Consider the following 18,469-nt stretch of genomic DNA (forward strand, 5'->3'; position numbering starts at 1 on the left):
GCAGAGGAAGAGAAGGCTCCAAGCAAAATACCATGAGCCCACACTCATGGTCAGCATTCGGAAGCTTTTCCCGGCGCTGAAGAAGGTCGAAACCCGAGCCTACCGGAGTTGACTAGCCCTCCAAACAGCAGAGGAGGCGGAAGTCTGCACCTGAGCGGCCAAGAGGAAGGCAGGGAGAGTTCTCTGGGGAACCAAACCTGCTATGACACGGCGGGATAGCCACACTGCATCGTAAGCAGGAATACTTGCAGTTTAGGCTGAATTCGACGAACACCCTGGAAGATGGATGGAATGGAAACTGAAAGTACCCGTCCTTCCGATCCAGGGTTAAAGGAGTCCTGTCGCCTCGTTACCAGTCTGATCGATTCTGCTGGTCTACGCTGGCCGAAGTTTGTTCGACAAACTTGATCAGGGCTGAGAGGTCGACTATGGACATCCCCTCTCAGATCCTTCCTTACAAGAAAGGATCGACTGAGGGGGCCGGGGGTGAAGCCGTCGATGATCCTAAGGAAGACCTTCGCCTAAGGTATGGATCATTCTGCCCAACCGGGCAACTCTGCTGATGCTATGGCATAGAGGTTCAGAGACACTGAATTCGCTGACAGAGACGGCAGGCGCGATATCCTTGGCTACTCACAGAGATTGTGCGGGAATGGGCATCGGGAAGCTGTCATTCGGATGAGTAACCTTAAGCATCCTCCCAGCGAAAAAACCTGCAATCCTAGAGTTCGTGAACTCCTTTTAGGACTATGCCCCCCCGGGGGAGTCTCCCGTGCCATCTGTTCCTGACAGGAGGAAACTGCAATTGGACACCTTGTCCCAGTTGTCGTAGCCGATAACTTAGGCCGACGTGGTTGAAAGAAAAGGGAGCTGGAGCCCTGCAGAGTCTGGAAGAAAGCGCCTTGGAGGAGTGAAACCGGAAGTCGATTTACTCCGCACAGCAGATGTTTAAGTCTCTGTCCTTGGGCAAAGACAAAACTCTTCTCAAGGATGGAAGGGTGTCTGAGGTCGTTGACCTCCACAGATGAGACACCCGAAGGAAGACTTCAGTCAGTGCGTCCAGATGGTACAACATCGAGCTTGTCCGCAAGTAGATACTTAACGACGAAAGGCCAAGGTGTCTGAGCTCGAGAGGAGGAAAGTACCCTTGATCTTCCTGTAGCTTCCTTGAACCAAACCTCGGGCCGTAACCGAGGAGGGAAAGAACCTGGTAAGCTCCCAGAGGAAGAGGTAAGCAGTCACCCCTTGTCCGATGGAGAAATCTTCAACGGAAAGCCCCCCCGCCAAAAATCCTTCCAGGGCGGGAGAAGGAGAGAGTACTCGTGCAGGAGAGGGGACCCTCGAGACCGACCTCTTGGGAACCAACTTCGCCCTGGGGGAAGTCACCACGAAGTCCACTCCTCTCTTTCTCTTCAGCGTAGGAGAGACAGCCGCTGGTTTGTTACCCTGGCCGGTGAGTGCTGGTTTCATAAACCTCATTAACGCCCGTGCCAGCGGATCAAACCATGTCTGCTGCTCCAAGGACACAGAGTCCGAAATCCTCGCTAAGGTGAAAGGGATCGGGCGATCCTTTGGAGAGGACACGACGGTTCCTGCCTGAAAGAAGGTGGGAAGAATGCTGTACTGACCTGTCTTCGTCCTGCACTACCAACCTGTGCTTGGATGGAGGTGATCCCGAGTGCCGCCTAGGAGCACGCGTCCCTGCTGCTACCACCGGCTGTGGAATTCGCCGCGAACTATGGTCGCGCGAGGGCGAACGGTCGCGCAAAGGCGAATGGTCGCGCGGGCGCACAGGCGAGTGGTCGCGCGGGCGAGCGGTCGCGAGGGCGCGCAGGCGAGCGATCGCGCGGGCGCGCAGGCGAGCGATCGCGCGGGCGCGCAGGCGAGCGATCGCGCGGGCGCGCAGGCGAGCGATCGCGCGGGCGCGCAGGCGAATGGGCGTGACGGCGAGGGATCGTGCTGCCGCGTAGGTGAAGAAGATCGCTGGCGGTAAGCGATGGCGAGCAGCATGTGTAGGTGAATGATCGCGTGATAGGATGCGATGGTGATCAGCATCCGCAAGAGGGCGAGCGTTCAGGGTTGTGCGATGAGGAGCAGCATGCGTAAGCGGGCAATCGTGCAGGGTTGTGCGATGGCGAGCAGCATGCGCAGGTGAATGATCGCGTGAAAGGGTGCGATGGTGATCAGCATCCGCAAGAGGGCGATCGTTCAGGGTTGTGCGATGAGGAGCAGCATGCGTAAGCGGGCAATCGTTCAGGGTTGTGCGATGGCGAGCAGCATGCGCAGGTGAATGATCGCGTGAAAGGGTGCGATGGTGATCAGCATCCGCAAGAGGGCGATCGTTCAGGGTTGTGCGATGAGGAGCAGCATGCGTAAGCGGGCAATCGTTCAGGGTTGTGCGATGGCGAGCAGCATGCGCAGGTGAATGATCGCGTGAAAGGGTGCGATGGTGATCAGCATCCGCAGTTGAGGGTCGCGCGATGGCGATCAGCATCCGCAGTTGAGGGTCGCGCGATGGCGATCAGCATCCGCAGTTGAGGGTCGCGCGATGGCGATCAGCATCCGCAGTTGAGGGTCGCGCGATGGCGATCAGCATCCGCAGTTGAGGGTCGCGCGATGGCGATCAGCATCCGCAGTTGAGGGTCGCGCGATGGCGATCAGCATCCGCAGTTGAGGGTCGCGCGATGGCGATCAGCATCCGCAGTTGAGGGTCGCGCGATGGCGATCAGCATCCGCAGTTGAGGGTCGCGCGATGGCGATCAGCATCCGCAGTTGAGGGTCGCGCGATGGCGATCAGCATCCGCAGTTGAGGGTCGCGCGATGGCGATCAGCATCCGCAGTTGAGGGTCGCGCGATGGCGATCAGCATCCGCAGTTGAGGGTCGCGCGATGGCGATCAGCATCTGCAGTTGAGGGTCGCGCGATGGCGATCAGCATCCGCAGTTGAGCTAGTAGCTGGCGAACCATGTTCCTTCAGAAGTGTTGGAGAACGTTGGCGTGCCAGCTGTAACACACGTGGGCGATCCGGAGATCGCTGGCGAGCTGATGATCGCTGACGAGCTGACGATCGCTGGCGAGCTGATGATCGCTGACGAGCTGATGATCGCTGACGAGCTGATGATCGCTGACGAGCAGAAGGCTACGCGTGGAAGCCTGCGCAAAGAAGAAGAGTCCTTGACCCCGACCTGAACCGAAGTTCTAGATCGCGAGGGCGAACGTGGGCGCACAGGGCACGTAACAGGAACCGCAGGGAAGATCATCTTGAAAGCGCTGACGAACAGGAGAGCGCTGACGAACAGAAGGGCGCGCAGGGAAACCCTGACACGCAAGGGAAGAACCCCCGTGGGGGCAACCCTTTGCCCCGAAGGGATCGTTGTCCGCCGGGAGACTGATGTCCGTCGGAAGACCGCTGTCCGTCGGGAAGACCGTTGTCCGTCGGGAAGACCGTTGCCCGTCGGAAGACGAGATTAGACTGCTGTCCATCTGCACCAAGACGGAAGATCGAGAAAAAGAAGTTGTAGGCTGCAAACGGAGATTCAAAAAGGCGCCTCAAGCACCCTTATAGGGAGATGAGAGGCCCTTACGACGAGGCGGACGGAGGGCCTTACGGCGAGGGAGGCCAACAGCAACAGCAACAGAAGAAACCTCCGAAGAGGAGTCTCTATGAGTGTACTCTCTCGCGAACGAAAGAGAAACACTTCGTGGAAGAGACTGGTCAGCCAGTGACCTAAAAGGGGCAATCCTCCGAAGAGGAGCTCCTGCAGTTGCCCAGCCCCTTGAGCGAAACTGCAGGTGCGACCGCTCAGCACCAAGAGCATAGTCGCACGAAAAAAAGGCAAGAGAAGAACCCCCCAAAAGAGGAAAAGCTCAAGCCTGGACAGGAAAAAACTTCCCTCGGAAGGAAAGTTATCCGCCCAAGGAGGCAAGCCTCCTGACTGTTCTAAAATGAACTGGAGAGCTGTCCGTCGACACGGGAGTACTACCAGTAGAAGGAGACACGCCCCTGACGACAATACAAGGGGGGAGGCAGCAACAGCCGAATCCCCAGGACTCAACCAGACAGCTCACACCGTTGCTATATTACAGAAACGAACTAGATCGGTAACTGTAAAAAAATAAAACAAATAATATTAGTACACATTCATTCCCCCGGGAAGGCTCCGAAGAGGAATCCCGAGGAAAAGGAACAAGAATTACACAACAGGCACGTGCCCTCACAACCACTTACACTCGCGGAAGGAGAGCTGTAACCAAAACAGAATTATAACAATTATAATTATGTAACTATGTAATTATGTAATTTAAAAATGAATGAACACTAAAGAAAAAAACGAAAACCCCGAAAGGAATCGTTCTACAAGCTGAAAAATTAACAACTACAATTAGATTCATAAACTAATTGAGACAAAATGTACGGCGTAGCAACCCCACCCACACGGGAAGGAAGCTACAAGGGCGTAGTAAAACATAGTAAAAGGGTGAACGACCTCAAGAGAGAGAGAGAGAGAAAGACCGAAGTCAAACTCGATCGCAACCCATAAAATTAGGCCGTGGTGGCCTAACTGCCGAGGCCTCCACGTAGATATCGTACACTACACACACACATCTGAAAAGGAAACTTACTTATTTCTATACTCAAATATATATACAAACATGAAAACATGTTTACATATATATTGAGTAAAAGAAAAGTAAGCGATTAAGTAAAGACAAAACAGACAATGGCTGCCAAGCGAGGACCAAGACAGAGACGTCTGTCACAGTCCGAGCCAAAAGTGAAAGTGAGTATTCACCTGTGTGTGAGGGGGAGGAGGGGTAGCTAGCTACCACTCCCCTACCCCCCCGCTAACTAGCGCGGGGGTAATACACCCTCGTTAAATTCTAATGGCTCGCCATTTCAGCTACGCTAAAAGTAATAACCCTTTGTAAATAGCGTGGTTTGTATTTCGGTTACGGAACAATCATTTTTTTTTATTTGCACTTCACGAAGGAAGGTAATAGAGACAAGATCATATAATGTTCCCTAAAGCTTACCTTGATCGACAACAGTTGTAATTCACTTATGCATTTAGCCAATGCTAAAGCCAACAGAATGCTAGCTGTTACTGAATGGTGTAAAGGACCCCCTAGTTACCACTTGAGGATTTAGGTTAGGGGTGAAACTGTGTAAGTATGCCTGAAATATTACTCTGAATCCAAAACTAAGTTGATTTCTGAGCTACCCAAAAGAAGTTATTGATCTTTTCCTAAAAAAAAAAAAAAAAAAATTAAGGAATTGAGAGGTATGCTGTATTGTTAAGAAAAAGCTCTCTCTAAATACTCTGATGAAAAAATCGCATCAGAACATACCTTAAAAAAGTGATGTTAGTTTATCCTAAGATTTCTGGTGGATTAAGTCATAAAACTGATTCTGTTTATAAATGGAGCAATAATGTTACGTACATGCTGAGGCTTATGGTCAAAATATCCGACACCTCCAAATGAATGTAATGGCAGAGGGATAGTCATTCATTTAATTATTATTAATTATAATTCCTAAATAAATACAGATACCGGTCTGACCCATAATGGTAAAAAAAAACCTGAATGTAAGAAACTACCACTAAGGTAAACCCGTAATGAACGAGAGACAGATCTTGTAATCGAATGAAAACGAACTGTTAGCCAGAGTGAACAGAGATACAGTATAACCTATGGACTGAGCTGTTACCCCACCAATAAAGAGAAAAATCTTTTCTATGATGCAAAACGCTATAGCCCCAAACTAAAAAGATATTGTTTAAAAATGCTTAATTTAGCGAGAGGTGGGATATAAGGATCCAGCTACCAAACTCGGTCTTCTGGCTCATAACCTAGATGTCATATAGAACGGCTACAATGAGATTCCTCCAAATCAACAAGATGTGGCTTTGTTTAAAGAGAAACTTGCAGAATTTTCGGAATCTAAAGGCATCGAGGACCAGCAAGTTTTCCAAAAGACCCTTCTCTGAAAAAAAACTTGAGGTGGACACTAAAGCCACATATATATATCACCCTACAATTTGACCTTTCTGAAGAAATACCACTTCTGAGATCCACACTGATATTTTGGACTCCAGTGCTGGCAAACAATATTTCCAAGGCTATAACAAGCCTGCGACTACTCCAGAGCTCTCCATCCTCTTCCTTGCCTCTTTCCTTGATGTCATTCACATTGAGAAATATTCATTCTCTTCGAAAACTCACTGCAAAAATTCTTTTGACATCTAATTGGAAAAAATGGATCCTGGGAATATACAGTACCACCCTTCTTTCAAGTGGCCCATCAAACAGTTTGAACCAGGTTCACTATCACTATTATCACCATTATCAGCCACAGCAGGAAGGCAGAAACCATAGTTAGAAAAGCAGAAAATTATAAACTCTATGTGGTTAACGGGGAAGGCAGCCTGTTACACTTCGACCTTAACATTATGGGTTTCATATTCACTGATTTGATTATTAGCAAAAAAAAGTCCTGGAATTCCAAAAACTTAAAATTTAAAGTAATTTGTATTTTTCCTAACAATACAAACCTCGAACTCTTTATTAGGGATATACTGTTCACAAAGCTGGAAAACAAGCCATAGGAGTTTTAGCAAGGTGTAACTACCCCACCGCTACTTAGTGGGGCGTAGGGGGGGGGGGGGGTAGTACCAGCTACCTCGCACACGCACACACCAGTGTTGTCTCGTCACTTTTGACGGCAGGCAGGATTTACAGGGAATAGGTGATGGCGGGCCAAATTTGTATAAAGAGCTTAAGGTTCATATTGTTAGATTTCTCCAGTCATTTCTGCCTTGAGCTTTTAAATCAATACTTCTCCGTTCATCATCTCCTATATGACTCATAGTCCTCAGCCATGTAGGCCTGAGTCTTCCAACTCTTTTAGTATCTTGTGGAGCCCAGGTAAATGTTTGATGAATTAATCTCTCTTGAGAAATGCAAAGAGCATCCCCAAACCATCTCTACCCCTCACCATGATCTCATCAACATACAGGCTCTCATAGTTTCATTTCTAATGCTCTCCTGCCATTTAACTCCTAATACTCTTCTGAAAACTTTGTTCTAAAATCTACTAAATCTGTTCGATGATTTTTCATTGTCATACCATGACTCACGTCCATATCGTAACACCACTCTCTGTCTATGTCTATGTCTGACGGTTTATCAAGTATCCCTGCTTTCGCTATTAAGCGTTCAGACGGGATTTCCAAATCACTTATATTATAGTTAAAAATTTAAAAGTCTATGTAATATAAAGAGGGTTAATTGCATTTGTCTCAATGTTATAGCTGAGTGAAAATAAATGGGTTTTCAATAGCTTTTTGAACTGAAAGATATTTTCAGCACACTTAACTGATGCCGGAAGTTGATTATACAATCTAGGAGCGCAGTGCTTAAAAGTTCTCGTACCAAGAGTGGTCGTTGCACGAGGCTCATCAAGTCTGAAATCATCACGGGAAAGGTGTGTATGAACACCAGGCCCTACTATGTATCTTTTCAGGCAACCTTTAAGATACAATGGCTCTCCCGTGTTAATAGCTTGATATGTTAAGACGCAAAGTTTAAAAATAATCCTTGCTTTGACTGGTAACCAGTGTAATTTAATTAAGGTTGGAGTAATATGTTCTCGCGGGGATATACCAACAATTAGTCTAGCAGCTCTGTTCAAAATCATTTGAAGTTTCTTAAGATGATAATTAGGTAAATTGTAATACAACGAGTTACAATAGTCTACTCTACTAACTACCAAACTATTAATTAGCAGCTTAGGGGCATCTTCGTTAAGATATTTTCTAATGGATGCGATATTCCTGATGATAATTTGCGGTCGTAACCACATTGTTAATATGTTCATCAAATGTCAAAGAACCATCAACTACTACCCCGAGATCTCTGACTTTATCAGTTAACAAAATATCTTCCTTATTGATGGAGATGCTATTAACATTATCAAACCTTCTTAAGTTATATTTAGTGCCAATTAGAATACATTCAGTTTTATTTTCAATTAGTTTCAGCTTTTTCTTTTTCATCCATTTCGAAACATCTGCAATAAGTCTATCAATAACAGCTTGATCTTCAATAATGTCGTCTACTATTAAATAGAACTGGGTGTCATCAGCAAAAAATTTACATTGAACGCCATGTAATTTAAATATCCAAGACAACTCGATTGTATAAATACTAAAAAGAACCGGGCCAAGAACGCTTCCTTGTGGAACACCCGTGGTGAGCTTTCTACTTTCAAAATATCTATCTTTAACCTTCACCTTGAAAGATCTATTCGATAAATAGTTATTAAACCATTTAAGAGCATCCCCATCGATCCCAATAGCAGTCATATCCTCTATCAAAAGCAGCGCTAAGATCTAGGAGAATGAGCAAGCTACATCTACCGTCATCAGAGAAACAGAACAAATCATTTATTACGGCACAAAGAAATGTTTCAGTAGAATGGAATTTCCGATAAGTCGACTGATCTTCAGGAATAGCTCCAATTACTTTCAAGTGCTGACTGAGTTGATCTAAAACGGAAGTCTCGATCATTTTTGACAAAAAAGACAAGTTAGAAATTGGTCTGTAAGTTTTCAGCTCTTGATGATCAAGGGATCCTTAAAGAGATGGTTTCATGATAGCAACTTTTTCAGAGGACGGGACTAAGCTCTTAGTAATACTCAAGTTGACTATTCGAAGCTGCAATTGCAATAACCTATCTATGTTTGGGGCGTCAATGACCTCATTTATTGGAAAAGGATCGTTACTGCAATAAGAGCGGCCAGAACTAATGAACATAGTTTTGTAAGCATCGAGTGAAATTGGCCTAAACTGCAAGAACTTTGAGAAAGGAAAATCAGGAAAGTAAGGATAGAGGCAAGAAACATCAGTTGTGAAGTTACAAAGTAAACAGGCAACCTTTGACTCAAAGAATTCAGCAAATTAATTTGCCAATTCAAGCTCAGACCTCCCGTCTGGTAAAACATGCCTCTTAATTTTCCCTAAAAGTTCATCGAACACAGAATACAGCCTTTTGATATTGAACCTAACCTCAGTTACTTTTTCATTATAATATGTCTTCTTTACATTTCTTAATAAACTATTTACCTCATTCCTAGCTTCCACATATAACATTCGATTTCTCTTTGTTTTATGCTTATGCCAACGTGACTCTGCCAACCTCCGTCTTTTCCTAGCTTCCCTAATTGCAGCATTGAACCATGGGGAGTTGTCTTTTATGACAATATCCTTCTCTACCACAGGGCACATTTTATCATATTCTTTGGAAAATACAGAAAAATACAAAGCAACAAGACATACCACACATTCACCTACAGAAACATTTCTGCTACTATTTAAGTCAGTACATCCACAGGGTTCATTATATTTTTCTTCAATAACAGTAACACCCACATCTATTGGTACAGTAGAGTCTAATAACTGTTTGTTCCTAAATGTTATTTTAGTCTTAAGTTTACTTGGTAATAAGACTGAAATATCAAATATAATAAGCTTGTGGTGAAAAGAGATAGAAAAATCTCTCACTAAACTGATATACTGTATAACCTGATTTTTATATGCAATTTTAGGTGATTTGATTTCCAAATTTTACTTAACCAACCCATATTTAACCATGTAAATTGAACTTAGAAAAGTACTGTAGTATATTTACCAAAAGAACTACACATAACAGAAATCTACCTTTTCTGTAGATGCTTTAATTGCTTTATAACATTACAAAGGCTTGTGCAAATATAGCTTGCAATTCTTAATTTTTACACCATTCACATTTATGTGATATACAGTACATGTATTTCCTCTTAGCTACCAGTCTGGGAATTTGACAGTTATAGAGTCCTGCCAACCTAAATTGAAATTTGACACTTTCAAAGATGGGTTCATTACTAAAACAATTTACTTTTTCCCAAAATGAATATACAGTATTACTTTTTTTTATACATACAGTCAATGAAACAATCTCCAACAGATTTAGTAGATTTGAAAACAAAGCCCTCAGAAGAATATTGGGAGCTAAATGGCAAGACAGGATTAGAAATGAAACTAAAAGAGGTTATTTGAGTGCCATATGTTGATGAGATCATGGTAAGGGGTAGATGGAGGTGGTTTGGGCATGCTCTTTGCACTCCCCAAGAAATATTAGTTCACCAAATGTTTAACAAGGCACTACCAGAGTTGGACGACCCAGGCCTACATGGCTGAGGACTATGAAGCGCAAAGAATGGAGAAGTATTGAATTAGAAGCTCGGGATAGAGACGATTGGCGAAATCTATCCGAGGGCCTTTGTGTCAATAGGCGTAGGAGGAGATGATGATGAATACATACAGTAGATGTAATATTCCAGTCTTCCCAGGATTTGAGATCAAAGAATGATGGGTGCTATTGGACCTAAAGGGCCTTACAGTACACATACACTACTTATCTTTCAGACTCTACTGTTCTTTATTGATAACAAACCAGGACTGCTGTATAAGTTATTGGTTTGTGTAAAGAAAATTTATTCAAATAAAAAATTAAATGTTAGTAATCTACTTACCTCCACTGTTGGGTTAAATATATTCTTAGGAGGAGAGTGCCATTTCACTTTTGTAATTTCCTGAAGAGGTTTAGTATCTTCTCTTTTGATGAAACACTTCAAGTCGTCACATATAACTTTACTTTTTCGGCTCACTGTCTTATTTTCATATTCTTTTCCTGATTTACTAGAATCATTATCCACTTTGAAAATACCAGCACTACTTATATCAACTTGATCACTGTTATTACTCTTGATGGCACTACCATCAGACGATATATTTATCTTTTCAGACAATATACTTTCTTTGCTATGATTAAAATCCTTATCCTTTCGATCCCAAATAAAATCATGTCTTTTTCTTAAATCCTTGTCTGATAAAGGATACACAGATGGTGAAAATGGAGGTTCATACTGGTTTCTCATTACAGAGTCTAATGCTGATAGTTTATTTATATAGGTCTTTGCTTCGCTGGGAAGCACAAACCATCGTAATTCGGCTGCTTCTTCCCGAAAAAGGATTGTGTCATCCGGAACCTGCCTTCTCTGTGAAGCCTGGAAAACAGAGAAAATAATCCTAATAGTTCAGTTAATGAAACCAAACCAAAGTTCCCTGATTAATCTCAGTTAAAAATGTTATTTTTATAATAAAATAAATTTTTGAATATACTTACCCGGTGATTATATAAGCTGCAACTCTGTTGCTCGACAGAAAACTCTACGTTAAAAATCCGCCAGCGATCGCTATGCAGGTAGGGGGTGTACTTCAACAGCGCCATCTGTCGTGCAGGTACTCAGTACTCAATGTAAACAAAGAACTCAATTTTCTCCTCGGTCCACTGCGTCTCTATTGGGGAGGAAGGGAGGGTCCTTTAATATATAATCACCGGGTAAGTATATTCAAAAATTTATTTTATTATAAAAATAACATTTTTCAATATTTAACTTAGCCGGTGATTATATAAGCTGATTCACACCCAGGGGGGTGGGTAGAGACCAGCAATAAATGTTTACATTATTAAGAGCTAAGGATTTTTTATTTCATTTTAGCAGTTATCAAAATAACAAACTTAAAATAAATAAGTACCTGGTAAGGAAGTCGACTTGAACAATTACTCTGCCTTTTTAAGTACGTCTTCCTTACGGAGCCTCCCGATCCTCTTAGGATGCTGAGCGACCCCTAGGAGCTGAAGTATCAAGGGTTGCAACCCATACAACAGGACCTCATCAAAACCTCTAATCTAGGCGCTTCTCAAGAAATGACTTTGACCACCCGCCAAATCAAGTAGGATGCGAAAGGCTTCTTAGCCTTCCGGACAACCCAAAAACAATAATAAAACATTTCAAGAGAAAGATTAAAAAGGTTATGGAATTAGGGAATTGTAGTGGTTGAGCCCTCACCCACTACTGCACTCGTTGCTACGAATGGTCCCAGAGTGTAGCAGTTCTCGTAAAGAGACTGGACATTCTTAAGATAAAAAGACGCGAACACTGACTTGCTTTTCCAATAGGTTGCGTCGATTATACTTTGCAGAGATCTATTTTGTTTAAAGGCCACGGAATTTGCGACAGCTCTAACTTCGTGTGTCCTTACCTTCAGCAAAGCTTGGTCTTCCTCATTCAGATGGGAATGAGCTTCTCGTATTAACAGTCTGATAAAATAGGATAAAGCATTCTTTGACATAGGCAAAGATGGTTTCTTAACTGAACACCATAAAGCTTCAGACGGGCCTCGTAAAGGTTTAGTTCGTTTTAAATAGAACTTAAGAGCTCTTACAGGGCATAAGACTCTTTCTAGTTCATTTCCAACCATACGATAAGTTTGGAATATCGAACGATATTGGCCAAGGCCGAGAAAGCAGCTCGTTTTTGGCTAGAAAACCAAGTTGTAGAACATGTAGCCGTTTCGGATGAGAATCCGATGTTCTTGCTGAAGGTATGAATCTCAATGACTCTTTTAGCTGTGGCTAAGCATATCAGGAAAAGAGTCTTTAAGGTGAGATCTTTCAGGGAGGCTGATTGTAGCGGTTCGAACCTGTCTGACATAAGGAATCTTAGTACCACGTCTAAATTCCAACCAGGTGTAACCAAACGACGCTCCTTCGTGGTCTCAAAAGACTTAAGGAGGTCCTGTAGATCTTTATTGTTGGAAAGATCTAAGCCTCTGTGACGGAAGACTGATGCCAACATGCTTCTGTAACCCTTGATAGTGGGAGCTGAAAGAGATCGTTCTTTCCTCAGATATAAGAGGAAGTCAGCTATTTGAGTTACAGAGGTACTGGTCGAGGATACGGATACTGACTTGCACCAGTTTCGGAAGATTTCCCACTTCGATTGGTAGACTCTAAGGGTGGATGTTCTCCTTGCTCTAGCAATCGCTCTGGCTGCCTCCTTCGAAAAGCCTCTAGCTCTCTCGAGAGTCTTTCGATAGTCTGAAGGCAGTCAGACGAAGAGCGTGGAGGCCTTGGTGTACCTTCTTTACGTGTGGCTGACGTAGAAGGCCCTCCCTTAGGGGAAGTGTTCTGGGAACGTCTACTAGCCATCGAAGTACCTCGGTGAACCATTCTCTCGCGGGCCAGAGGGAAGCAACTAGCGTCAACCTTGTCCCTTCGTGAGAGGCGAACTTCTGCAGTACCTTGTTGACAATCTTGAACGGAGGGAATGCATATAGATCTAGATGTGACCAATCTAGGAGAAAGGCATCTATATGAACTGTGCTGGGTCCGGGATTGGTGAGCAAAATATTGGGAGCCTCTTGGTCATCGAGGTTGCGAAGAGATCTATGGTTGGCTGGCCCCAGGTGGCCCAAAGTCTCTTGCATACATCCTTGTGGAGGGTCCATTCTGTTGGAATTATTTGTCCCTTCCGACTGAGACAATCTGCCATGACATTCAAGTTGCCTTGGATGAACCTCGTTACTAGTGATATGTCTAGACCTTTTGACCAGGTGAGGAGGTCCCTTGCGATCTCGTACAACGTCAGAGAGTAGGTCCCTCCTTGCTTGGAGATGTACGCCAAAGCCGTGGTGTTGTCCGAGTTCACCTCCACCACTTTGCCTTGAAGGAGAGACCTGAAGCTTTTCCAGGCCAGACGTACTGCCAGTAGCTCCTTGCAGTTGAAATCCATTGTCCTTTGACTCGAGTTCCATAATCCCGAGCATTCCCGTCCGTCTAATGTCGCACCCCAGCCTACGTCCGATGCGTCCGAGAAGAGAACGTGGTTGGGAGTCTGAACAGTCAGGGGAAGACCCTCTCTTAGGTTGATATAGTCCTTTCACCAAGTCAGACAAGACTTTATCTTTTCGGAAACCGGGATCGAGACCGCTTCTAGCGTCTTGTCCTTTTTCCAGTGAAAAGCTAGATGGTATAGAAGAGGACGGAGGTGTAGTCTTCCTAGTGACACAAATTGATCCACGGATGACAGCGTCCCTACCAGACTCATCCACAGCCTGACTGAGCAGCGTTCCTTCTTCAGCATCTTCTGGATGGATAGCAGGGCTGGGGGCTGATCGTCTTGTTCAGCAACGTCCTCATCAGAGGGTTCCTCATCCGAAACTGATGAGGAAACGGCAACGGAGTGGGCAACGTCTGACTCGCTGAATCCGGTCGCACTGGTGGATGCGTGACGGAGCCGGACGCAATATCATGGAACTGCTGCACAGTCTGTGAACTGTCAACAACCATGGGTGCGCGAGGAAGCACAGCGTCAACCCGAAACTGTCTAGACCGTCTGGGTTGTGCAGTCAACACCCTACCGGGTTGCTGAGGTTGACGCACTGCGTCACAACAAGTCACCTCTGCTGGTTGTTGAACGTCCTGAACGTCAACAACCACCTCCGAGCGTCGCTTAACGTCAACGTGCGGCTGGCAACCCACACTGGGTCGCATCGGTGGAGGAACCACCTCAACTGGCAGACGCGAGTAGGTTACCTCAGCGTCAACAGGGCGCACAACCGACCGGTTGGAAGGTTGTTGGCCAGAAGGTTCTTCTCCGCATTTAAGTCCTCTATCAAGGACGCCAGCTTGGACTGCATGTCTTGCAGCAAAGCCCATTTAGGGTCTACGGGAGCAGGTGTGGCAACAGACGGGGTTAGCGACTGAGGCGGAACCGTTTACCATCCCTGAAAGCCTTGTTATGCGTGACATAATAGTACAGCAAAACTTCAAAGGCTCGACAACAGCTGAGAAGTTGACCTGTAAACAACTTGGAGCGTCTCCTGGCTAGGCGCCAGGGAGAGTCTACCAGAATTGAGAAGTCTATCTGGGCAGAGGCATGAACTCCCAAGCCGAGAACTTCTCTCGTGTCATATCAGACTCTCGCTCTATAAACCAGTTTAAAAGAAGGGAAAGCAAAGGCTGTATCCCCCAAACTCCTCCTGGTGAAAAACCAGTCGCCTAGCCAACGTAACGCTCTCTAGGAGAGCGAGAGAGCACTAGCTTAAAAACAACGGCTTCGAAGTAGCTAGGCCTAGTGTAAGTTCTGACGTTTAGGCGAACGAGGAGCAGCAGTTACAAGATCCGGACGAAGATCCTTAAAAAAATCATCATGATTCAATTAAAGTCCATAGGAGGCTAAGCAGCTTAAGGCTCCTCTCCATCTGACAGAGTCCTCAAGGGAATATCAGTAGGAGGGAGAACAGCAACTTTCTCATCTACAGGAACCTTGTCCGATAAAAGCTGAGTCTCTCACTGGTGCATTAGTAGCGGACCAGAACGCAACGTCATGTAACTGCTTGACAGTCTGTGAACTGTCAACAACTGAACTGTCAACCACAACAGGTGCGTGAGGACGTACAGCGTCCACTCGAGACTGCTTTGACTGCCTAGACTGAGCAGTCGAAACAACTCTAGAATGCGGAGGTTGACGCACAGCGTCAAAACAAGTCAACTCCGATTGTTAGTGAACGTCTAGAACGTCAACAGGAGCATCAGCCAGTGGCCTAACGTCCAAATGCGGCTGAAAAACCACACGAGACCGCATCGAGTGTGGTTCTAAACAACCTGACTGACGTGACTAAGCTACGCCAACGTCAACAGTAAGCACAAAGGAACGTTAGGTTGGCTGAAAGCCAGGATATCGATGAGATAAACGGCTAGACTCAACGGACTAATCGACAGAATAGTCTTCCATAAGAGAGGCAAGCATATACTGCATGTTTTGCCATACAACCCCTTAAGGATCAACGGAAATGGTTGTGGTAATAGACGAGGGTAACGTCTGTGACCGCAACACTTTGCCTACAAAAAAAGACTTTCGGAGTCTGTGTTACGCTTTTGTTAGGCGGCGAGCAGTTATCCGATGACTGCATAGGGTCAGAGCTGTCCTAATGGGTGTAACCAGGACGCTGGACCTGTCCTGAAAGGACTGACTTTCGCTTAAGGGCTTCGAAACCTTGTGACAGGTTTCTTATGCGAAAAGCCTACGGATGGCGAGGAGAAACAACGTCTCTCTCGTCTTATGGTAGGGGAGATCTTGGTAAGATACACCCGATACCATAGAGGGAAAACGTCTGTTCGTTGGTCAAGGCCTCTCGAACCCATAAGTCTTTTGACATTACTTCTCCCCTGGGCTTGGGAGCTTGCAAGAGGTCCCGGACTAGGTGAACGACAGGCACGAACAGACGAACCCTCGGACGCAACACTGTAACACTTTGCGCCTCGGACGCAACACTGTAACACTGCGCATATCACTTTATCACTTTGATTTTCTGTTTTGCACTTATTTCTACCTGAAACACGCAATTCTACCCTTCATTAAAAGGTAGTAATTGCGAAATTAGTCGTATAATGCAAGCTCATAATACCAGCAAAAAACAGAAAACATATTTTAAGATAAAAAGAAAAATCAGTGGCTGGGAAAGAGACTAAACACTAGTTCACATAACTACGTTTTCAATCTCTCACCGCACATAGCCTGGGGACGAGAATAAAAACCTAAAAACGTTTTATCCTTCCTCCCCGTACAGAGACTAGGGACGAGAGTAACACGAGAACAACGTTACCCGCTTGAACGGAACGTTTTCTCTCCTCTCTCTCCCTCCGTCTCTATCTCTCTCTCTCTTTCTCTCTTGATTTCGCACCTAAGAGAAGAGCCCAATTATATATCGTCAAAAAAATATGTTATTTGACTAAAGGAAAAAACTGAAAGGTTTTTCAAATAAAAAGTTCCTTTAAATTAGAATTTAAAACATTTAAGCTAAGAAAGAATGAACAAAACGTCAGAATCGATTTACTCTTACTGCAAAGTGAAACCGTGATACACTCTCTCTCTATCGTAACGATAGAGCGCATGTTGAACGTCCTGAACGTCAACAACTGCGTAGCATAAAAAACTAAACGTTAGTTCATCTTTGAAAACAGTACGAAGACTATCAAAGAAAATCTTTCATAAAATATTACATTTAAAAAGTTTTAAATCCTTTAAAAGCTAAAGACGATATAAAGGGCTCAATGTTGATTAACTTCGGTTTCCAAGTTAGGACCGCCTACCCTAAGGAAAGGTCTATATAAACAAAGCATTAAAATTTATTTTATATGTTTATAAAAAATGGAAAGTTAATCGAAGAGGCCTAATAAAGGCGGAGAGATATAAAATATATAGAGGAAAATCTATAACGTGATAAGATAATTACTAAAAGCCTAAACACACTTCCGTCTAAGGGAAGGGTCGGCCATTTAAAAGTGAAAGAAAGTCCATACTCTCTTTGTCACCATAATTAAATCTATCCAAAACGAGTTCAAGTTTTGAGATGAAGATAAAACACCTGCATAGCGAAAGCTCAAAACTAGAATAGTGTACTTCACCAATAGTTGTGAAAACAAATCCAGTTAGCAACAGCGAATTAGTAGGTCTTGCCGGTAGCCCGACAGAGAGAAAATTGAGTTCTTTGTTTACATTGAGTACTGAGTACCTGCACGACAGATGGCGCTGTTGAAGTACACCCCCTACCTGCATAGCGATCGCTGGCGGATTTTTAACGTAGAGTTTTCTGTCGAGCAACAGAGTTGCAGCTTATATAATCACCGGCTAAGTTAAATATTGAAAATTATAGATTTCATAAATAGAAATTCATCAGCCCATAGGTATGACTTGCAAGTTTACCAAAGCAAATCTGTTGACATTCAGAAGACATATGACCTACCTTACAACAGGGGAAAAAACATTGTAAAAGTAAAAAAAACATTCCTGATTGTGCATGCCAGTTAACTGTAGCGATAAAACTAGTTCAAGAACCTTACTAACAAAAACACCACATATCCATAATTAAAATACAGATACAGATGACTATATACCCTTATTTGGAGACAGAAGTATTATAATACAATTATTCAAGAGTATTATCATCAATCATATTTAGGTAATGAGACCATGATTCATTTAAACAAGATACGAAGACATATTCAGATACTCTCTCAATAAATCCACTAAAGTAATAAACCATCTTTGAAATATTTGTACTCTGCTATTACTAAAGAGATGTACATGTATTATCAAAAAGCATCATTAATATTTTCACTTTCTCCATGCCATAAATTTACCAAAAGCCTTTCAAGACAGTCTAATGATTAATATTAAATAAACCATGAACTCACCTTTGCAGCTTCTTCAAAGGTATTTTTTGCACTGATCAAACACTCTTCATAGGATGGTACATCTTCATTTTCACCTTTATCTTTCTTTTCAAAAGAAAATACACCTTTATCATACGAGATTGATTGCAACCACATTCGTTTCTTGAAAACCAAGTTCGTGTGGTGTTTCCATTCTCCGGTTTCTGGGTTCAAGATATACTGAGGCAGCAAACGCCATCCATTTATGCATACCTCTTTCACTGCTGACAAGATGAAATCAACCTGCAACAACAAAAAGTTGAATATGTGGTATATTTTTTTAACAGAAAGTTCTGAAAGAAATAAA

General features: G+C 44.0%; 1 protein-coding gene across 2 annotated transcripts in view; it reads right to left on the bottom strand.

Annotated features, from left to right (window-relative positions):
* LOC137632644 (uncharacterized) overlaps positions 1–18,469 on the bottom strand; it is an 83,015-nt gene that overhangs the window by 10,997 nt on the left and 53,549 nt on the right. For both annotated transcript variants that reach the window (XM_068364713.1, XM_068364714.1), the window contains exons 10-11: positions 18,145–18,405; positions 10,574–11,107 (exon numbers count right to left, since the gene is read on the bottom strand). In XM_068364713.1, the coding sequence (XP_068220814.1) occupies positions 10,574–11,107; positions 18,145–18,405 (795 nt within the window). The remainder of the gene's footprint in view (positions 1–10,573; positions 11,108–18,144; positions 18,406–18,469) is intronic.

This window comes from Palaemon carinicauda, chromosome 41 (assembly GCF_036898095.1).
Source record: "Palaemon carinicauda isolate YSFRI2023 chromosome 41, ASM3689809v2, whole genome shotgun sequence".
Classification (NCBI taxonomy): Eukaryota; Metazoa; Arthropoda; class Malacostraca; order Decapoda; family Palaemonidae; genus Palaemon; species Palaemon carinicauda.